This window comes from Lates calcarifer, linkage group LG3, assembly GCF_001640805.2.
Source record: "Lates calcarifer isolate ASB-BC8 linkage group LG3, TLL_Latcal_v3, whole genome shotgun sequence".
NCBI lineage: Eukaryota > Metazoa > Chordata > Actinopteri > Centropomidae > Lates > Lates calcarifer.
In genome coordinates, this window is record NC_066835.1 from 6,951,305 (window position 1) to 6,972,721 (window position 21,417).

At 43.7% G+C, this 21,417-nt stretch overlaps 1 protein-coding gene across 1 annotated transcript in view; it reads left to right on the plus strand.

Annotated features, from left to right (window-relative positions):
* The window catches only part of csmd2 (CUB and Sushi multiple domains 2), a 223,016-nt gene that overhangs the window by 175,557 nt on the left and 26,042 nt on the right, over positions 1-21,417 (plus strand). Inside the window, 13 exon segments of the mRNA XM_018701481.2 lie at positions 1,441-1,618; positions 3,258-3,403; positions 3,500-3,580; positions 4,220-4,333; positions 11,127-11,315; positions 11,969-12,115; positions 14,551-14,739; positions 15,931-16,116; positions 16,261-16,455; positions 16,784-16,957; positions 17,070-17,243; positions 17,723-17,896; positions 21,087-21,275. Of these exon segments, the coding sequence (XP_018556997.2) occupies positions 1,441-1,618; positions 3,258-3,403; positions 3,500-3,580; positions 4,220-4,333; positions 11,127-11,315; positions 11,969-12,115; positions 14,551-14,739; positions 15,931-16,116; positions 16,261-16,455; positions 16,784-16,957; positions 17,070-17,243; positions 17,723-17,896; positions 21,087-21,275 (2,136 nt within the window).

The following is a 21,417-nucleotide window of genomic DNA, read 5'->3' on the forward strand; positions in this document are numbered from 1 at the left end:
GACATAATTCTGTGATAAATTTAAATGCATATGGATCACTGGGGAATAAATACCCATTTCACTTTCTTGTTTTTTTCTGTGGAAAAAGTAAAGGCTGCAAGTTAGGATGTGGCATTTGGTTGAGACAGTTTAGTTGCAAAGTTGCAACATTATTATTTAAAGTGGTCAAAAAAGTTTGAAATTTAACCATGGTAACAAACTAGCAAACAAGGTCAGGATTTTCCAGCAGTAATCATTTTCTTTGTTTTACATGTATCTGCTCCCTTTTTGGGTATTTAAAAACTGTTCCACCACTTTCAAATTTTCAGTTCCCACCTCAGCCTTTGAGCAAACACACTCTTTCACACACAAGGCTTAAGTAGTTCACCAGTCGATGGCGTCACCCAGAGGCACAACTCCATAGAGTGTCCAGGGTTTAATCAATCGGCCTGATCGATAGCTCATTTAAACAGGTGAGGGCAGCAGGAGAGGGGGCCACTCAACCACAGGGCTAAAGCAGGCAGCTGTGTTACATGAACACACGCATAACCTGGGAGAGAAACAAGAGGGATACAACACACAATCTCTGCTTTGGGAATGATCTTATACCCCTAGGCATCCAAGGGTGTGCTGTTAAGCTGAATACCCTGTCTGGTTTGCTTAAGATGCCTGCACTACTGCGATTACCACTCCCTCCTGATTTTTCCCCGCTTCACCACTGTGAATATGGGGTTTCTCTAAGGGCACCAGCGGGAGTTTTAGGCTTCGTAATCGTTAAGTTGGTGAGAACCTCCTGAGTTCCTGAGGAATGTTTGAAATATAGTTAGAATTTCTATGCGTGCAGATTTGGGGCTGGGGTGTTAGGATTGTGTGTATGCAGTTGTGCTGTGTGTGTGTTTTACCGTATTTGAGTGGTGGTGCGGGATTTTTTTTTACCTCGGGATAACAGACATGTGTGATGACTTGTGATGTTCCAGTGTTGTCAGTTTTGACATAGACATTCTGCTGTAACCTTTGCTGTCACTCAAACAGGCAAATACACACACACAGGCTTACACACTCATGCATATCCACTCCCTATACATGTACTGTAAATATACACACCTCAAAAGCCCAGACCACACTAACCCCTCGCCTCATCTCTGCACTGCCTCTCTTCACCCCCAGTGGGAAAGGGTTGAGGCCTTATCTTAGCAAAACACTCCATCCAAGTCCCCACTTGCTAACAGGCTTTACTGGCTAATCTTTAGCTCAGACAAGCGCCTGGGCACTAAACGAAGAGTGAAGGAGAAGGGGGGGAAGAGACACTGAGAAGGGAAGTAGAAGAAGAGGGGGATGAAAAATCCCCTTTTTCCACCAATTGCCGCTGAATTATGCATCTGTCCTGTTGTATTCCTGGCCCACTGATACATTTACACTTCCTCGCCCTCTCTCTAACTCCCTTCCCTCTCCCTCCCTCAGTGCCTTGTGGTGGGAACATCACATCGGACAATGGGACCATCTTCTCCCCAGGTTACCCAGAGGAGTACCCCAGTTCTGCTGACTGCTCCTGGCTGATCACCGTGGCTCCTGGCTTCGGCATCAAACTCAACTTCACCTTGCTGCAGGTTCACGGGCCGCATGACTTCATCACGGTCTGGTAAGAAATCACTGTCCCCATGGCTGTAGAAATGTGATAATTCTTTTTACCTTCATATTTGTTTTTTGTAGTCAAACTGAAATGTTGTTTTAACAAGTTTTCTAGTAATAGCACAGACATTAATCTCAAGGCCATCTCAACAAAGTGTTGAACTACACATGCTCAACTGTCATTGAAATGTTAGTCTAGTTGCCATTCAGTTTTCTTTTTATCATCACCTCCACATTGCCTTATCTTTGAAGTCCTTGTCACCTACTACTGCTTTTCAAAAATGTTACGCCTCCAGCTTTTCTCCCATATCTGCCTCCGTTGTATTGCTTGACAAAACTGAGTCAGAGTCCAGTTAGCTAATCCTCTAATTCCCCTGCCCCCTCCTCTCTATTCATTCACTGTCCTCCTCATGTGACTTCACAGATTGTTTTCAGCAAGTACAACACCCACCCACCCCCTTAAATATGACTATGGGAAAAAACAGAGGGAGACAGAGGAGGACTTGGCTGGTGGAAATGTGTGTGTTAGGACATTTATGTGCTGGATGCATATATGTTTGCTCGACTAGAGTCTTGAGGGGTAAAGCTTCCTTTCATCACCTCCATACTACTCGGTTAGGCCTGCCATATGTGCGACCAAAGACAGGATTTTGCATGCATGATGGCTGCCAGTCCCAGTTGATCCCCTCTCCCTGAGAAAAGCTCCAAAGGTCCCAGCTCTCAGTGAGACTGGAGATCTGACTGCCAGCCAACCTGGCAACTTGACGACCACATGAAAAGTACACATGGCATGAGGTGACATCTTTGTCTTTCACACTGTGCTGCTTAGAGAAATTTGTGTGAAGATTTTTTTTTAGCCCATGGAGAGTTCAAGTCACTGAGTAGACATGGCTGGATGAGCCAAAATGTCCACTCTCTATCTATTGTTGCTCCTCTATAAATGCCCCCCGCTGTGTTGATCTTTCCCAACAAGCTCCTGCAGAGCCAAGATGGGGGATATCATGTTCCCCAGTTTCCAGTTACCACTGCTGTGTATCTATCCACTGAACTACTGAGCCAAGGAAATGGGCCCCGTAATGGCGGCTTGGCCAGAGTGCTGTCAGGCAGCAGTCCCCAGCCAGCCGTTTCCAGAGCTGCTTGTAATCTCCCATGCCCAGTCTGACAGCCAAAGACAGATGGTTTTTAAGCTGAATGGTTGTGGCAGGAATCAGGGAGCTGGCTTAATCGGCCATGCCCACGCCAGGGGACTGCCAAGGCTGGGCCACAGCTTCCAGAGACACTCCCCCTGGATGGCAGTTAGCAGGAACTGCGCAATCCAGACCTGTCATTTTACGCTTATCTGTAATTTTTTTACCTTATTTCAACATAATCACCCAGAGCATCCCAGAGTAATTGCCTTGGGTTTGATGAAGTGAGAGCAGCTTGGTTACACTCTGCTGCTGGAGGCTGCATGACAATAATCTGGCATGTGGCTTTGTTTGGTTTTCTCACAAATATACGTCTTGAGGTGCTTTATGGTTGGAGACCAAGGGAGCACTTTAGCAGAGGCTGTTGACAGAAACTCCCTACGGTTAATTATCAACACTGTATCTCCAGTGTATTTTTATTTTTGAAGTTATAGTTGACTCATGACCTTTTCTTTCCTACAGGGATGGTCCACAGGAGACAGCCAGGAAACTGGGGGTTTTTACTGATGGAGAGCCCAATGAACCACCCACGAGCACATCCAATCAGGTGCTGATACGTTTCCGTAGTAATACAGAGAAGGGTGGACTGTTCCGCATCAACTATCAAGGTATGTGAAAGATCTTACTTGATCTTTAATTCTACCAGATATTTCACATATACTCTATGTTTGACTCTTTTCATGTCTTTGATGCTCTCAATAAAGCTTACAGACTGCAGCACTGCCTGCCTCCCCCCATCATCCCCAATGCAGAGATCCTGATGGCAAGCAAAGAGTTTAAAATCGGTAGGTGATAATTCCAAAAACAAAAAAGGCACATTCACACGCATACAAACGCACACAGTCACTGCTGTCTGGGCTCTGCTGGCTTTTTTTTGTTTTAGATGTTGGTCCCATCCTGACTTGAGGAATTGTAGCATTGTGAAGAGTTAATCCTGCTGTCAGTTCACCTCCTGGCTTTGACACTTTACATCACCCTGCCTTTAGTGACTACACATCCCATAAGTCAGAAGCACTGAATGCAGAGTCATTCCCAAGCTACATCACCCATGGAGTTTTCAAGCAATGGTATAAATGAATGATTATGACAAAATAATCAGAAAGCCAGGGGGATTTGGGGCAGGTGCTCTCACTCTCCCCTGTAGAAGACAATAGAGATTAATTCTCCTTATCTGTTTATTTGCATACCTCCTTGACTCGTTATTATTCAGAGGCACAAAGGCAACGGCACTGACATAGTGTTTCATCTATAGGATTCCCAGTGGGGATTTATTATGGTACTTTTCTCCACTGTTAACTTTTTCTTTCACTCAGACACACAATGGATCATGATTAGTTCTGCAGACATTTTTGGCCGGTTGCCCCCTCCCCATCTCTAATTCGTCAATGACTTTACCTTTGCCACCTCCATCTTTCTCTCCTCAGGTGATATAGTGCGCTACCGTTGTCTGCCAGGCTACCAGTTAAGTGGAAACAGCATCCTGACCTGCCGGCTGGGGACACACTTGGAGTTTGAGGGGCCTCCGCCCTCGTGCGACGGTGAGTGAATACCTGAGGCTTGAGAACTTGAAAATGTGTCCAAAAAGGCCCTGTTCACACTCAGACAGTAACACTTGCACACCAGGAGAAAATGAACATACAAATAAGTAATATATGAATATACATATATTCACTACTCTTATTAATAAGCTAAAAAGAATAATTAAAACATGCATGTAATATTTAAGGTTAGAGCTCTTGCTCAGATCTCCTGTGACAGTTAAGACACTCAAAGCAACATTTTGACATTCAGAAAAACTTTCCCTTTTTTTTTTATTTTGTTTATTTTGGTTAATTTGGTCTCAAGCCACTTGGCCTGGTTTAGACCTAGTCTTTACTCAAACTCCACTGTTAGACCCAGATAGTTAGGGCAACATGATGGTGCAGAATCACAGTCATCCATAGTAATCCTGTAGATCTCTGTCATCTCTGTTTTTGAATGTTTACTTTGGGAATAAACTTGCACCAGTATAGAAACAATAGGCCCAGTTGTAAAATCTAATAGAAGCTGTTGTTGTACCTGTAGTGGCAGAGTTAGCTTTGTAAACACAGTGTCTGTTTCTTCTCTAAACTGCACATTATGACACATCATACTGAATAAATGCTACTGTTTGTTGAATAAGCCTCTTGAGATGCATCATCTCATTTTCACGAGGGTTCTGATGTTTCACAAATATATCACAACAGAGGTGAAGCACTGCCTTCATATGTTTATTTTTAGCTGGGGTATATGGGTAGCCACTGTCATTTTTGTTCCAATCATAGACTCATGCACTAGTTGCAGTTTTGCTTTATTTCTGGCTCTCGTGGGTACTCTTTCTGCCTCTAGTCATAGAGCAGCAGCCACATATCAGTTTGGTAGCACTTTCTATCTCTGTAGATGATACTTGGCTCCCATGAGGCTGAGGGTAGCTGCTGTGGTGCTCTCTACATGCCGAGATATCATCCTCCCAGAGGACTCAATGAGTGTAGTCTTCCCAACACATCATCATAATACTGTATGTTGTGTGCAATACTTTTCCTCTGGGCAAGACACTAGGTGCAAAGAAGGGTTCCTCTGTTTCTCTCTCCCTCACTGAGGGAGAGAGCATGTATCTTTCATTGTCTTGCTTTCTTTTCTACAATACCATGCTTCTTTTTTATTCCTCTATCTTGCCATGTTGTTGTCATTTTGTGTGTGTGTCTCTTTTTGTGGTTATGTGGTGGTCGAGGAGGAGTAGGCAAAGTTTGATAAATGCAGCTAATTCAGAGTGCTCAATGGGGAAAAATATGCAAATGCTCAGTATGAGGTGAAAAAAGAAAGGGACAAGGGAAGAGGATCTATGTATAGGCTAATAATGAAGATGTGGAACGAAATACCCAGGACACCCAGTGTGAGACAGAATAGAGGAGACTGAGCGTCAAGAATCAAGTCAGAAAAAAACAATGAAACAGGGAAATCCTGTGTCCTCCCTCTTGACCGCTCCCCCTACACTGTACCTGCAGACATCTTCACGTGTGCAAGTGAAAGCATCCGACTGCACAGTGCACAGTTTTGACTTGCTAAGCTAAACAAATACATGTGCTGTTTTTAAAATCTAAGTGAAAGCCAGTGACGGTTGAACGATTTTTCTTGCAGTTGGCCATGCGTCTCCGCTGTGAGGCTGCACTTGCTGCTCATGGCTTGTGCACCCTGGTAATTTCCCCCCTTATGCTGAGAGACAAACTCAGGGACAAACAGTTCCAGCACACATCCATCCTCCTGCAAACCTGTCACTTTTTTTTCCCCTGCATAGACACAGACCAGGGTGATAAAGAGGAGAGCCTCCGACAACAAAAGCTGAAGGATAGAGTAAGCGGGAGTTGAGAGGAAAGTAAGCGTACAAACTGACGCTAGTGTGAAGGAAGAGGAGAAGCTTGGATGGGGAGAGAGGAGGGTAAAAGACAAACTGATACTCTGGGTAGTAAACAGTAAAGAAACAGGATTCTTGGGGAAAAAAAATAAAACAGAATCTAGCTGGAAAAGATGGTGGAACAGCTGCTAATTGAGCAGAGGGATGGCGAGTAAGTGGGAGTAGGACAGGAGTTAAAAAGCGAGGGGAGAAAGAGAGACAGAGAGAGACTTAGTTGGGGGGGGGGTGAAGAGAAGAAGTGTACAGCTCATTGAAATGCAGGGGACATGCCGGCTGCAGCTGCACCTATCAAATCACCACTTCTTGCTCTGACAAGCACAACCCTCCCTGCACGTCTAGCTGCCCTCACACACACACACACACACACACACACACACACACACACACACCACACCACAGACTCACTCATACATATACAGTATGAACATAAACACTGGTCAAGCATGTGTCTGGGTTTACACAACAGAGGATGTTGTCATTGTGAAAGTCTTCCAGAGAGCAGCACTGGAGCCTACAAGCCAGTTCTGCAGTGTTGCTTGCCCCCTCAGCGCCAGTATCTTCTCTCATCCTCTGCATCCCCTCCGTCAGCGCTCCCTCCTCCCTCACTCTCCATCTCACCACTCCCCCCCGGCCCACTAGCGTCAGACTTCTGTTCTTACGTAACACATGTACCCTTTATTCCCCATTCTCTTATTTAATTTTTTTGTCCTTCTCCGAGGCTGCTTCAAAACAGTGCAGTGTTGTCTCACGCACTCCCAACACACAGGTGTCTATCAATCAATACTCAGATCTGTCCTTGCCTCCATCTCTCCCTCTCTCTGTAAAACTGACACACAGGCAGAAAAATAGTCTCGATGGCAAAATGGGTTTAGCCTCTGGTATTTCCTGCCATCAGAGCCAGCCAGTTGATTTGTACAGTATTTGATTTGCCTTCTATTTGATTAAACAAGGCTTGTATTGGACCCACAGCCTTTAACTACATCTGTTGTCTGCTGAGACTACAGGGAATTCTAGCATCACACACACACACACACACACACACACACACAAAGCAACAGCATCAGAACAAAGTGTTGCTTGAATTCATTAATAAAAAACAATGAGCCCTGATGATATAAAATCCCCGTGTTTATCCCCCAGACACATTTCTGGTTAAAACCTGCATAATCACCCATCACATTTAGTTTCCCAACTCGCTCACTTTTTTGTTCCCTAGATCTTTTTGTTTTTGCCCCCTTCTTCTTTTAGTCCTGCAGAATGGATTACAGCTGCCCCTCTTTTGACATCTTCATTGTCATCCTGACTTCTTAGAGTTGTTAGTTCCTGATCCACACTAATGCTTATGTTGGGGCCCATCCCCTTCAATCAGCTCGTTATCTCAGCTTATGCTAATTAAATACCAAAATGAGTAAAGGCATCTCAACAGCACTGGAGCACAATGAGCTTGATATAGAGTGAATTTATGCACGTATGCCTCCGTACTTGTATGCCGGAGTGGACAAATGTATGGATGCAGATGTGCGTGCATCTGTGCTTATCTGCATGGAAGCCCTCCACTGCATTTTCTTTTATTGGGAAGCTGTTGCACACTATGAACAATTTATACAGAAACAGAAGGGATGTCTCACAGATTGCCATTCCTCCCACCCGTTTATTCCATTCCTTGTCTCATTAAAGTGAAATTTCATTTTGAGCCCTATCTGTGTTGATCTCACCTTGTGTGTTGAAGCTGCCTTTTTTTCCAGCTGTCAGATTTGTCCCCTAATACCCTTTTGTTTACAGCGAAACAGAGTGATGCTTCATTTCAAAGTGGATTAGTTTAATAAGTAGCAGCCTATAGATAAGAGGCCCCTGTCTGTCCCTCTCAGACAAGCTGACGGCAGTTTTGAAGACACGTCGGAGCTCTCTGAAAGGTCACTGACAACACATATCTCATCCTCGGAGAATTGATCGTTTAATGAACTTCACTCTTAGATTTTATATGCTACTTCCAGGCACAATCAGTTTCACTATCAGTGATGGATTTAAGCGTTTTGACTCACATCTACTGAGGTGCTTGAGGTTGTAAATGAATTCACAAACTTGGTGAATGTCGTCAGATCAGTCCATTACTGTCACTTTTCTACCAAAGAGAGATGTGAGATGTGAGATGCCAGAGATACTTTGCAGGTTTCCAGTTTCAACATCATATGTAACATGGTGAAACTGTATGCTACTGTACTGATGTTGCTTAAATTGTATTCTCTGAGATGTTGGTCATAACCAGCAACATTATCTCCGTTCCCATTCACAAAATGTATGTTTTAAGTTAGCACATTAGCTGTTTTATCATACTAATTTTGCTTTTATACAAACATAATATGAAACTGGGACACAACTACCGTTTCTTGAACCTGTGGTAAATCACATTAGCAGATTTTCATTCATTCATTCATTCATTATCTATACCGCTTATCTGTTAAGGGTCATGAGGGGGCTGGAGCCTATCCCAGCTGACACTGGGCGAGAGGCGGGGTACACCCTGTACTGATGACCAATCTATCGCAGGGCCAGCACATATAGGCAATCAATGAATTGCACTCACATTCACACCTACGTGCAATTTAGAGTCACCAATTAACCTGCATGTCTTTGGACTGTGGGAAGGAAGCTGGAGTACCTGGAGAGAACCCACACAGGCACAGGGAAAACATGTAAACTCCACACAGAAATGCCCCGGGCTCAAACTGCGGCTCGAACCCGGAACCTTCTTGCAGTGAGAAAAACCACTGCACCACCATGTCGCCCCCATTTGCAGATATTTACACTGTAAAAATAACTGATGCAGTTCAACTTAGAAACGTCAGTTCAATTGCTGCCTTAAAAACAAGTAAATTTGAAGATGGGCTCTGTTTCAACTCAAAAAGTTAAGTTACACAGGATGTTTAACTAATGATCATTTGCTGTATAAACATGATAATCTTAGAACAACTCACATTATGTCAAACAAGCAGACAATTCCGCACTATTTCAACTTACAGCTTCAGCTACATTCACACCTCCACCACCAAGTTTACGCACATTTTTTAGGCAACAATTGAACCTAAGTTTTCAAACTAACTTTACTAATGTTTTTAATTGGTATCTCTTATCTTGACTAACATTTGCATTTAGGCTTCGCAGTTAATGCCTCTACCATGAATAGCAAAAAGTTGTGGAAAAAGACAGGAACATGTTTTTGAAGTCATTTTAACATGCCTCTCTGTTAGTGACAGCTTATCTGACATTATCTGAGATTTCCTGAGGCAAAAACCTCACCTAGTTGACACACCAAACAAGGTAAAACAAATGCCAAGAATTATTTGCAAATGCTGTTTAACCCAGGCTGTCTGCCATAATCTTTTACCTGAGGATTTAATAATGCCTTCCCCTATGAATGCACAGAAAGGAGGGCAAAGAAGCCAAGACATACACACACAACCATGCATTGACACAAACACACAGCACACAGTTTATCCACACACACACACACACACACACATTGTCCCACAAAGGGGGGCACTGCTAGAATGCGATTGAGAGCGCTCAATATTTCACCACTGTAATGAAAGACCTGCAAGTGCCAAGAGCTACCTTACCCCGAGGCAGAACAGGTTTGGGTATTCAGATTGCAGCATACAAACAAGGGCATTTCCATAAATTAGAAATTTTCTCTTCTGTGTATTTTGACAAATACACAAACATAAAATGTATGCTCATGCAAAATGTGCCTGGTCACATGCTCTTTGAGTTGTGTTTTTTAAATCAAGTTTACAGCATCTTACAGGTGTGTATTTCTTGATTTCTGTTATGATTGAAAGTAAAGCTTTTGTTAATTACAAAGCTCTTAACAAGTGGTTGGGTTGACTTCCAGCAGAGATGACTTCAGTGTTACAGTTAAATAGTTAATTACTATTATGTATGGCAAAGTAGACCTTAAGGATTCTTTGTGATATAGGGAGATGTAATGTACTGTGCCGTAGAACATTTCCTGTGTGTGGGTTTGTGGTATCATATTTAGCTACAAAAGCAATCACAGGCAAACAAGAAAAACAAATGTATATATTTCTCTGCTGTGGAAAGAGTTATTTCACACTCTGCCTCTTCAGCACTCAGTCCCATTAGGTAAGCAGCAAAAAACAATAGGAGCTTTCAAAAAAAAATGTAGCTGTTGCATTGTGTCATTGTTGCAGCACTGGCTTCCTTTTATTTTGCAGCTTGTTTTTTTTTTTTTTTTTTTTTGGGGGGGGGGGGGGGGGTGTTGTGTATGCAGACTCTGGCAGATTAAGAGGTTGGCCTCACAGCATTGCGGCGAAAACACAACAGACAGGAAAGCTGTGTAACGTCTGATAATACAGGCTGAGACAACTAGGAAATGTTAAAGGATGTCATGGAGATGTCCCGCAAGAATACCAGTGACAGAGGGGAGGGGGAGGGGGAGCGGATGGATGTGGTCCGCCCAGACATGCCACAGCAATAGGGCTTCGAGGCAGATGTGAGCGTTAGCCGCCAAGTTAGCATCACATCTGTCACATACTGACAATGGGCTAAGAGGAGACAATATGCTCATGGCATTTTAGTGATATTATATAATATGTAAGCCATTCCCCAGACTGACTTAGCATGGACAGCTTTGTCTCCGCCAACAGCATCAGGACCAGAATGAAAATTAGCTTAGCTATGCTTTTAGTCACATTGAGCTGCCCTCCAATAAGAATATGGATCTAACCAATCCAATTTATGTTTCAAGGTGAATTACATTCACCAAAGAAAGAATGAACAGCCATTAGAAGCAATCAGCAAACACTAGAGGACAGCAACACAAACCATTACCCCTGGAACTCAAATATATGTATTTTTTTGTCTTTTATCTCTCTCAACAGTGACTTGTCCCATGAACGAGGTGCTGACAGCTTCCACAGGTGTCATCATGAGCCAGTCACCAGGCAGCGGTTTCCCACATTTTGAGTCCTGCTCCTGGGTGGTGAAAGTAGAACCAGGCTACAACATTACCTTCACTATTGAACACTTCCAAACCAGCCGTCAGTTTGATGAGCTCGAGATCTTTGATGGTGAGTTCTTGTATCTGCTATGACAACATACACACACATACCAATGGTTACACAGTAGTCTATTGACCCCATGTCTCCATGACACCTCTCCCCTACTCTTCCTTGTTTAAAGACTCATTTTCACAAATATCCACAATTATAGGCTGCAAAGAACCAGGCAGCTGAATTTATCGTCCTCAACAAGGCATCTACTAACAGAAAATCACACACAGACTCCCTTTCATGGTGACAGAACATCTACATCTGCCTTGTACATTTGCATGTGATTAGAGGCACAGTCAGCAACTCTGCCAGGCTGCTCTGAGAAAATGGCGCTCGTATACACTGGTGTTGCTGATTAGTGCTTTTTATCTTCTGCCGAGTGGAGGGGAACAGACGTTCGCTAACCTTGGGGCTGCTGAGTCAATTATGGAAAGAAATCTTCTTTTTTTCACAATTAGGAGCTGAGCAAATTTTTGATTTTTATAAGTGAAGCAAAATGCATAATCCCTTAAATGCCATAAGTCAGAATGGTTTGATTAATATCATAATCCAATATTTTTTTTATGAAATTTGTAGAAATAGAGAAATTTTAGAAATGTTCAAATACAAGGCATTATTTTAAAGATGGATTCTCCCTAATGATTTTCATTTCTCTCCATGTTTCTATCCAGGCCCTTCCAGACAGAGCCCCCTCCTAATCACCCTCAGTGGCAACTATTCCAGTCCGCTGAGTATCACTAGCTCCAATAACAAAGTCTACCTGCACTGGTCCTTCGATCACACCACCAGCCACAAAGGCTTCCGAATACGCTATTCAGGTGAGTAAGGACCAGGGATGTACTAGCATGAAGAAGTTATTTATAAATGTGATGTTGCTGCAGTTGTCCATTTAGGATTGGTTCCCTGGAAGAATTGATATTTGGTTTTGCTGACTTTCAGACAGTGGTTGTACATTCAATTTTATCAGAGGTGTCTTTGGTTTACTGTGTCAATAAGACCAAACATTTGGGCCTGTCAACTGCAGCTGAAACAGCCAGAAATATGACCCATCTCCATGACAACCTAACGGGGGCGGCAGGCATCTGTGGCGCTCCTCGCAGTTGCTTGCACAGGACTGGGAATTAGTAGATGCTGTTTCCTTGTATTGCTTATTATTCCTCTGTTTTGTCCTTCTCCCATGAAGGATCTGTTGGTATACAACACCTGCATAACGCGCTGTGAATTATGACTGTGTAAATATTTAAAAGGCTCCCTCCGTTCTGTATCAACACCACTCAGCCAGATTGACTAATCGTCTCTCTTCCTCCTCTCAATGGAAGCGCTCCGTCTCCCTAGCCGGATGTTCTGTCATTTCTCTGCCCTTTTTTTGTGTGTCATGCATCTTTTACATTTTCTTTTCTCAAATATGATGGATTTTGCCGAAGCAGGCTAAGTGACAGACGGACAAAGTGACGGCTGAGAACCCGCAAGTTGCCGTGGTCAATATGGAGTTGCCTTCTGTAGCACCTTGGTGGGGGAAGAAGAAACAGATGGCGCAGACAGATTCAGTGTATTCAGCTGCGCTCTTCGTCAATCCATCGTTTCCCTCCACGGGCCAGTCTTCCATCACCAACTTGCAGACATCTCCTCCAGCGACTCCCAGCCTCAGTTTTCAAGTCTTTCTCTCCATCCGTGGCTACTGTCACTGTTTTTTCCTCTCCCTTCATTTAGACACGTTACAATCTGCCCGACTCTTTAACTATCTTCCTCACTATCTCTTTATGCTTATATTCTTCATCCTTTGTCTATATCAACCAGTCTCTCCCTCCCTCTTTCTCCTCCTCTCTATTATCTATTCCAATCCAATCGCATGCTCATGTAGATCTGATTCCTCTGAGCTGCAGGGCTGATTGCAATGAGACAAGCTGTATGCTGTAACAGGCAGAAGGAGAGAGGGAGCGTGGAGCGCAGGGAGAGAGGGCCAAATGAGTTAGACACAGATAGAAGTGAGGAATTGAACTCGAGGGTGGCTCAGGAGCCGCCAGTCACAGTGACTGACAGGAGGAGGCCTTGCCGAGGAACACATTGCTACCTTAGTGTATTGAAAACACCGAGCTCGCTCTATTCCTTACCCATGTAGCCATCAAGGAGGACATTAATAAGAATTTCCCCCTAGACGATTGCGGTGATGACAAGCTTTTCAAACTTGAACACTACACTGCACCTACTGTGTATCATCTACTAAGGAATCTTAACATCTTTCTTAGTGAACCTCAGTGTCACACTGCTACATAAAGTCTGTTTTATCTAACATCTCTTCAGTGCCACAAAATGGTCTGTCAGCTCACTTGAAAAGTCTCACATTCTCTGTCTCACTGGAGCCATTTATCTGAGGCAGCAACATCTCATAAATGCTGAATGCATATTACAACGTTGACGTGGCTTTAAGTTTTATACTGTAAGGGGGTTTTATCTGATTGTCAGTGTGGTGCTAAAAATTCCAGCTAACTTGAAAGAGAGGGTATTTTCTTTGCTATGTATGAGCAGTTTGAGTCAAAATTAGCATTTTTATAGAAATGTAATGTAGTCATAATGATTAAGTGTAACGGATTATATTTTTTTGGCATCCGTGATCCACTTCCATCTTAATCTCTTCCCACGATGTCACACAGACGTATACTTCTTAATTTTCTAAAAATGTTTTTACAGTCTACACTCTTTTACTGAAGCTCTTTTTCTCCAGCACATTTGTAGTAATGCCATGTTATTGTGAGATCTGCAAAATGCAATTTAAACCTAAGAGTCCTCCATTCTTTGGAAACCACGGAACCTGTTGCTGCCGCCATTTGGGATGATAAACGATTATTGCAGCCAACAATTTAGCCAACAAACAACAACAGATACTTTGTTCCTGTTATTATGTATCCATCACTTTTATGATCCTCCTCTGCTGCTGCTGACAAACTCCTGGTTCGCTTTGCAGAGCATTAGTTTCCGATAATCAATTTCCCTTGTCTCTAGTCTTCAGTTTTTGCCTTAAACAGATTGTAGTTTGGCACTGGTATTAATACACATCCTCCTTTACTATGCCAGGCAAAGAAGACAGATGCAGACGTGATCTGGGGCTCTGTGCTATCCAATGCACATTAATCCTTCACCTCCTCAACAGCAACTTGCATCATCTTGCATCATGATTGGGTTTTTATGCTTGTTGCACTTAATTTTATCAGTATGCATATTTATGTCTTTACCTATGTCTCTTTTTTTATCATAGCGGCCTACTGCAGCCCTCCAAACAACCCTGTAAATGGCACAGTGCACAGTCTGACAGGCACTAAGCTGGGCAGCACCCTGCGTTTCAGCTGTGACCAAGGCTTCCGGCTTATTGGTCAGAGCAGCGCCACATGTACCCGCACTGCACAGGGGATCTACCAGTGGAATGCACCAGTGCCACTTTGCCAAGGTAAGGGACCCATCATAGCAGCAGAAATGATTAGAAAAACATGAATCCTAAAATCTACATTGTCTCGTTTGTCTTAATTCAAGAGGTAACATTACCTGGATAATTTCATATTGTTAATGCAGATCAACTTGTAGAAGAATTTTCTTCAGTTTGATAAAACATTATCATTGTGACTGAGCTCATTCAGCATTTAGTTCCACTTCTCAATAGTGGTGAAATGAACCTTGAAAATGTGCAAATAAAACAAGATTTTGACGCTCGCAGCCCAACTGCTATGCTGAGTTGAAGACATTTTTTGTAGCAAATATGTTTTGAAAGTTGAGTCAGTCTGATTTAAGTCGATTGAAAAAAGTATCACTGAATCCATTTACATGGGATCAAAGTGTGATTTCAGTTGACAGCGTGCCTTCACCAGCAGCCCCTCAGCCTAAGGCATGCTTCCAGGAAGCCCACTTCACCATTTCCTTCAGAATACCTTTGAAGATAACACTGCATCCTATTAATGATATGTGGTTTACCTGAACTGAATTGTTTGATATGTCAGTCTTATGGGTCATAGTCACAGTTATCTACTTGTCACTGAGCTTGTTTTTGAGAAATGATCAGTGATGGGATCAGTAGAGACTAAGAGACAGATGCAAGTTTGAAATGCATTGTTTGAAAATACAAATAAATCATGAGGAAAAATGTATACACTTCAATATAAAAGTGCTTCTTTAAAAAAAGAATACCAACATGTCATTTCAGATTTTATAAGGCTGTGATGCTGCTCAGGTTTTCTTTTCAATTCTATCACAAATGCATAAAAATCTAACAGCTCTACTTCCACAGTCTAGTTTCCAACCAGCCTTATTAACAGTATCAGCTGAGGCGAAAACTGAAAGCGGCAGGGCAGCTATTCAGTGTCTGGTCAAGTCTGCACCAGGTGTAATCTCCACATGAATTGCATGCGCCCTCTCTAGACTTGATTGTTTGCTACTGTGCAGATGGTGGCCCGAGCTAATGTTTACCGCACATCAGTGCCGGCTCTGGGATTGTGTTTGTACAGGAAGCCTATTGTGGGCTTGGCACTGTGCATATAAAGATGGTTATTAAAATATATTTTGCTACCTGTGCTTTCACTCTACCAACCATTTTTTTTTTTTTTTTTTTTGCCTACCTCTCTCGGGGCATCATTTTTTTCCCTTCCAGTTATGTCCTGTGGAATGCCAGTGCCTCCAGTCAATGGCAGTATTGTTGGCCAGGACTTCTCTCTAGGAGCCAGAGCCACCTACCAGTGTAATCCTGGATTTCGGCTGGCCGGGCCCGTCACCACATCGGTGATCTGTCAGGAATCTGGGAGGTGGAGCCCCATTGAGGCTCAACCCAGATGTGTTCGTGAGTATTTCTCTCTTTTCAACATGTTATGCATCCAAAAGCAGCTAAACATAATTATCAACACACTTCTGCTGTAATGATTACAGCAACATATTCAAATAGATATTTCAGTTACTAAATTTGCTCTGACCTTTGACCTTGCAGCTGTGACGTGTCCTGACATCGGCCACTCTGCTGTGGAGCATGGGAGATGGAGACTAATCTATGGAACTCAAAACCAATATGATGCTATTATGATGCTCATATGTGACCCAGGATATTACTACAGAGGTCAAAGGGTCATTCGCTGCCAAGCTAACAGCACCTGGAACTACCCGGATCCACGCCCTGTCTGTGAGAGTAAGTGAAAGCTGCATGTCTAATCTTCTGGTGTCTGATTTTCCTAGTGTTATTTGAGTTAACAAACTCATTTGCACTAAAAAAAATAGAAAAACGTCTGCCAGAAAAAAGGTAATTTGCCAGGCTTGAAAAATAATTGCATCCAAATGTATCTTATTTCCACTGTGATATTAAGAAAAGAACATAAGTAAACAGGTGCAAATGTTCTAACCAAAACAAAATGAATGAGAGCCAAACAAAACCATTTCCCAAACAAAACAAATGGATATTGCTGATTATATTTTGGCCATATGGATTGCCATAACATGATATTGTTTTCTCATTTCAGTCATCTCCTGCGGGGACCTTGGGACTCCACCAAATGGTAACAAGATTGGAACACTGACTGTGTACGGAGCCACTGCCATTTTCTCCTGCAACACAGGCTATACCTTGGTGGGCTCCCGGGTACGAGAGTGTATGTCCAATGGGCTTTGGAGCGGAACACAAGTCCAGTGTCTAGGTGAGACCTTCAGCACCTGAAAGTGATTAAAACTTCAAGTCCTGCAATTTGCTTCTAAAGTTCAAAACACTTAATGTCTGACCTTGATTCTCTCCTTCCTCATCCATCATAGCTGGCCATTGTGGTACCCCGGAGCCCATAGTGAACGGACAGATCACCGGGGAGAACTATAACTATCGAGGCAGCGTTGTGTACCAGTGTAACCCAGGATTTCGTCTCATTGGGGTGTCGGTGCGAATCTGTGAGCAGGATCACCGCTGGTCGGGACGCACTCCTGTCTGTGTCCGTAAGTGCCCAGAGAAAACAATCAGTAATAGTGTATCAGTGTTTCAGATCAGCAATTTGTGATAAGTACAGTCATACCTATGGATTCTCTAATGGGGCTAGTTTAAAACTGCCACCGACTACCAATTTAGTGTGCTTAGACTCGAGCCATCTGGTACTGATCACCACTTAACTCCTGTTATTGAAGATTTTTACAGAAACTCCCTACACAAGCTCCTCCAGAAAATAAACTATAAAACCCCCTCTTGCTTCACATTTTCAAAGATGTGGCCATTTTTCCCAAGTAATACACTGTATTCTTCTATAATACTGCTCATTTTACAAGAAGATTATTTTACTAGAGGCCAGTGGTGAAAACAGAGACATGTAGGCAATAGGTGCAGCTGCAGAGTGGGGCTGCGGCTTTAGAGTTTTCTGGAATTTATTAATCTACTCTGCAAATCTGTTGATGATGATCATAATTTTCTTTGACTTTTTCAGCCACTACGTGCGGGCATCCTGGCAACCCTACCTTTGGTGTGACCCAAGGAAACCAGTTCAACCTAAATGACGTTGTGCGTTTCGTCTGTAACACCGGATATGTTCTGCAGGGAGCTGTAAAATCTACCTGCCAGGCCAATGGGCAGTGGAGCAATGCCCTCCCCAGGTGTAAAAGTAAGTGTAAAGTAAAGTAAGTGAGTACTATAGATGCCCAAGTCTCAGTTACTGCATGTTACTGCCTCAGTTACTACATGTATGATTTCTGGAGAACCTCATGGCTGCTAAGAGAATGGAAGGTTATATGGTCCTGGTCCTGTCTACTATTGGATCCAGTTTTCCAATTGGTTTTAGAAAACAAAGTTGTGTGTGTGTGTGTGTGTGTGTGTGTGTGTGTGTGCTGTGTGTCTGTGTGACAGTATATGTACCTAACCTGCCATGTATATGGCATGCATGTGTGGGCCTCTCCTTTTTGTATTTTCATCCATTTGTGTGGGAAGGTATTAAATTACTTATTGTATTGTACAAGGTCATATCTTGTGTGACCACAAATAACCCCAATCACAGAGAGAGAGAGATGGAGATGAAGCGCAGAGACACCCAGAGGGAGAAAGAGTTTAAACGACACATATTAGGGGAAATTGAAATGAAAAAACAGAAGAGAAACCTGGATTATTTAATCACCACTATGCCCTCAACCACATGGTCCATGGAGGTTCTGGGTACTATTTACATGTGATGTTATTTTTTGTTACCCTTGCTACCTCTGTTACACCCTAAGGCACACCTGTCTGTCAGGGAAACAAACTTGGTTAGTAACCATGCAGAGGCAGCCAAAAACAATCACAGGATCCTTGAGCTCATATGAAAGATAGCAGCCTTTAGAGACCTGCATTCAGGCTTTTACTCAGAATAAGAAGTACTCGCTCTGCTTTGAATGAGGCGAAGCAAGGACTTTTAATTTGGCAGTGTTTTTGCGACAGGCGATGTATCTCCGCACCCACGTCTTGTCTCTAAGTCCCCGCTAACTGAGGGCTTTGTGACAGGCACAGAAAGGGACCGCTCGCAAGGTCGGGCCCTGAATGTGACAAGGCAGTGACAGAACCAGTGACGGATTGACTTATGAGTTTGTTTTAAATGAGGAGAGAGAGGATTTTTTTTTTTTTTTAGACATTTATGAAGGGATGAGGAGGTTACAAGTCTCACAGGAATCTGTCTTCAGTTGTTAAAAAAAGAGAGAAGTACATTTTGGCTGCTGCATGCATAAGCAGGCGAGATTTTTCTCCCAGACATACGCCTTAAATCTCTACGCTCTGGTAGTGACATCATATTAGCATTGGCCTTGTTTCCATGCAGATGCTGACTCCCAGATGCATTTTTCTGGGAGACTGTGTGTGTGTGTGTGTGTGTGTGTGTGTGTGTGGGTGTGGGCTTCTGTTTTGATGGCACATTATCCTTACTGTTGATGTGGAGACATAAGTAGCTTAGAGGTCTTTTTGTCAATCAGATTTACCACCTTAATTACAGCATGCGAGGCGTATTTGCCGAATCGCGCTCTCCTGTCTGCCATGTACTTCCTCCCCTGAGTGGAAAACTTTAAGTGCCTTTGATGACATTCGCCTCATCCATCTCACCTTAGCCTGGGCTGAGCTTAACCATCTGCTTTTTCTTACGGAGGGAAAGGGAGAGAGAGAAAGAGAGAGAAGCGGATAGACACAGAAGGCAGGGAAAGAGGTGAGGGCGGGGCAGGAGTCAGTCAGACAAAGGTAATGATTTCTACGGTCCAGATTTTAACTACAAGAGTCTGCAGGCGCCATCAATAATGCAGGGAGCAGGAGAGCACCACCGGCCCAGCCAGTCTCCTGTCCCTCTCCAATCACCGCCAATTTGACTCACAGCAACAGAGCCACAACACCGCCTTCTTTGGATGACTCGTGTGTGTGTGTGTATGTGTGTGTGTTTATTTGCCTTTCAGTGATAAAAGGCAAGAGACACACAGGACAGAAAGAAAAAAAAAACACCCTCTGACACACCACTTACAGGGCCGTTACTTGGCAAGAGGCCAAGAGGAGGAGAGGGTAACCGGGGTCCCCACTTCTGAGTGGAACAGAGATGAATTACCTCAGCCCCTTCTTCCCTTCTCACTTTTATTCTTCTTTTCCCTTTCATCCCTTCTCTCTCCTCTCTCCCTGCCCACTGGGCCACACACACAAAATTTACCAGGAGGCCGGTCGTTTCCGATGGCTGTTGGATCGTTTTTGAGCCCCCGTACTGCCTGAGCACATTTCATTCAAAGCCGAATTCCAAGCCTGGAAAAGTCTCGTGCTGAAGCAGCTCCACTGCTTCAAATACGCTTTGTGGTGTTATTATGCAGTAAGTTGTAAATGATGGCACCGCGGGTCAGCTCTCTATTGGAAGGAATACATTATAATAGGTATTTTGGGGGTGATTTAGCTGTGCTGGCCTGCTTAGGAGCATGGAACGAGAGAGCTTTTAGGCACATTAGCATACAATGGGTTCATTCTGGCTGTGGCAGAGTCACACTCGTGGGGGCAAGACTGGCAAGGCAAACTGGGCCATAATGGCTGCGTGGGCTCTCCCAGGCAGTGTTTTATAAGCCATTAGAGTTTTGGCATCATAGTACACATTTAGTTGTGGTTCACGGCATACAACAGCAACTGTTACTCGCTGCACTCTGACTTTGTTGAGGCAATGTAAGGTTTTGGTTTGCGTCTTGTATCTGAGACACTCAAGATGGATCGCTGCTGGTGGCAGCCATAACCTGACATTCTGTCATGAATTTTAATATATTCTGCACCATCAGGGTCTCTCTTCCTCTCCTCTAACTCTGCATTGCACCCCCCAATCCCCTTCACCCCCTCCTCGCTGTCCCTCGCTCCTCACTCATCCCTCATTCTCCTCTTCCCTAACTCTCTCCATCTGGTGCTAAACTGACATGGTGCCTCTTCTCCTGTGAGCTCTCCATCCATCACCATCTCTGCACCACTGCGGCCAGCAGGAGACCGGCTCTAATGAAGCAAATGTTTATTTCCGGAGTCTGCCTCCTACTTCATTTGGACTGGCAGTGGATGGATGGATGCTGGATGGGTAGAAGTAGTAGATGACGAAAGTAATGGACAGACAGAGTAAATGCAAAAATAGCTTATGAAATGGGCATGTTTCCTGTGTGTGTGTGAGAGTCGTATATCTGAATCATGGCAGAAAAAGAGGTCTCTAACATTGAATCGTCATCTCAAAATAATATTCAAATAATTAGTTAAATAGAAGCTGAAAATGGTTACACAATATGTCTTTTTTTCCTCTTTGTCCCCCTCAATGCACGCCTCACTTGCATCCCTTTCTTCAGTTGTGAACTGCACAGAGCCAGGCCACATAGAGAACAGCATCAGGCAGGTACTGCCCAGCGGACCGCATCGCTACAGCTTCCAGACCACCGTGTCATACCGCTGTAACCCAGGCTACTACCTGCTGGGCACCAGCTCCATCTCCTGTCAGGGGGACGGCACCTGGGACCGCTCCCTGCCCAAGTGCCTGTGTGAGTACCTCAGGGGTTGGCTGTGAGAGGCGCTGCATGATTCCCAATTTTTTTTGTGTGTATTTAAACTGAAAAAGAGGACAGTAACAAGACAGCAACACAATCCTCACTACTGGCCTGGAACGTTTCCACTTGTTCATTG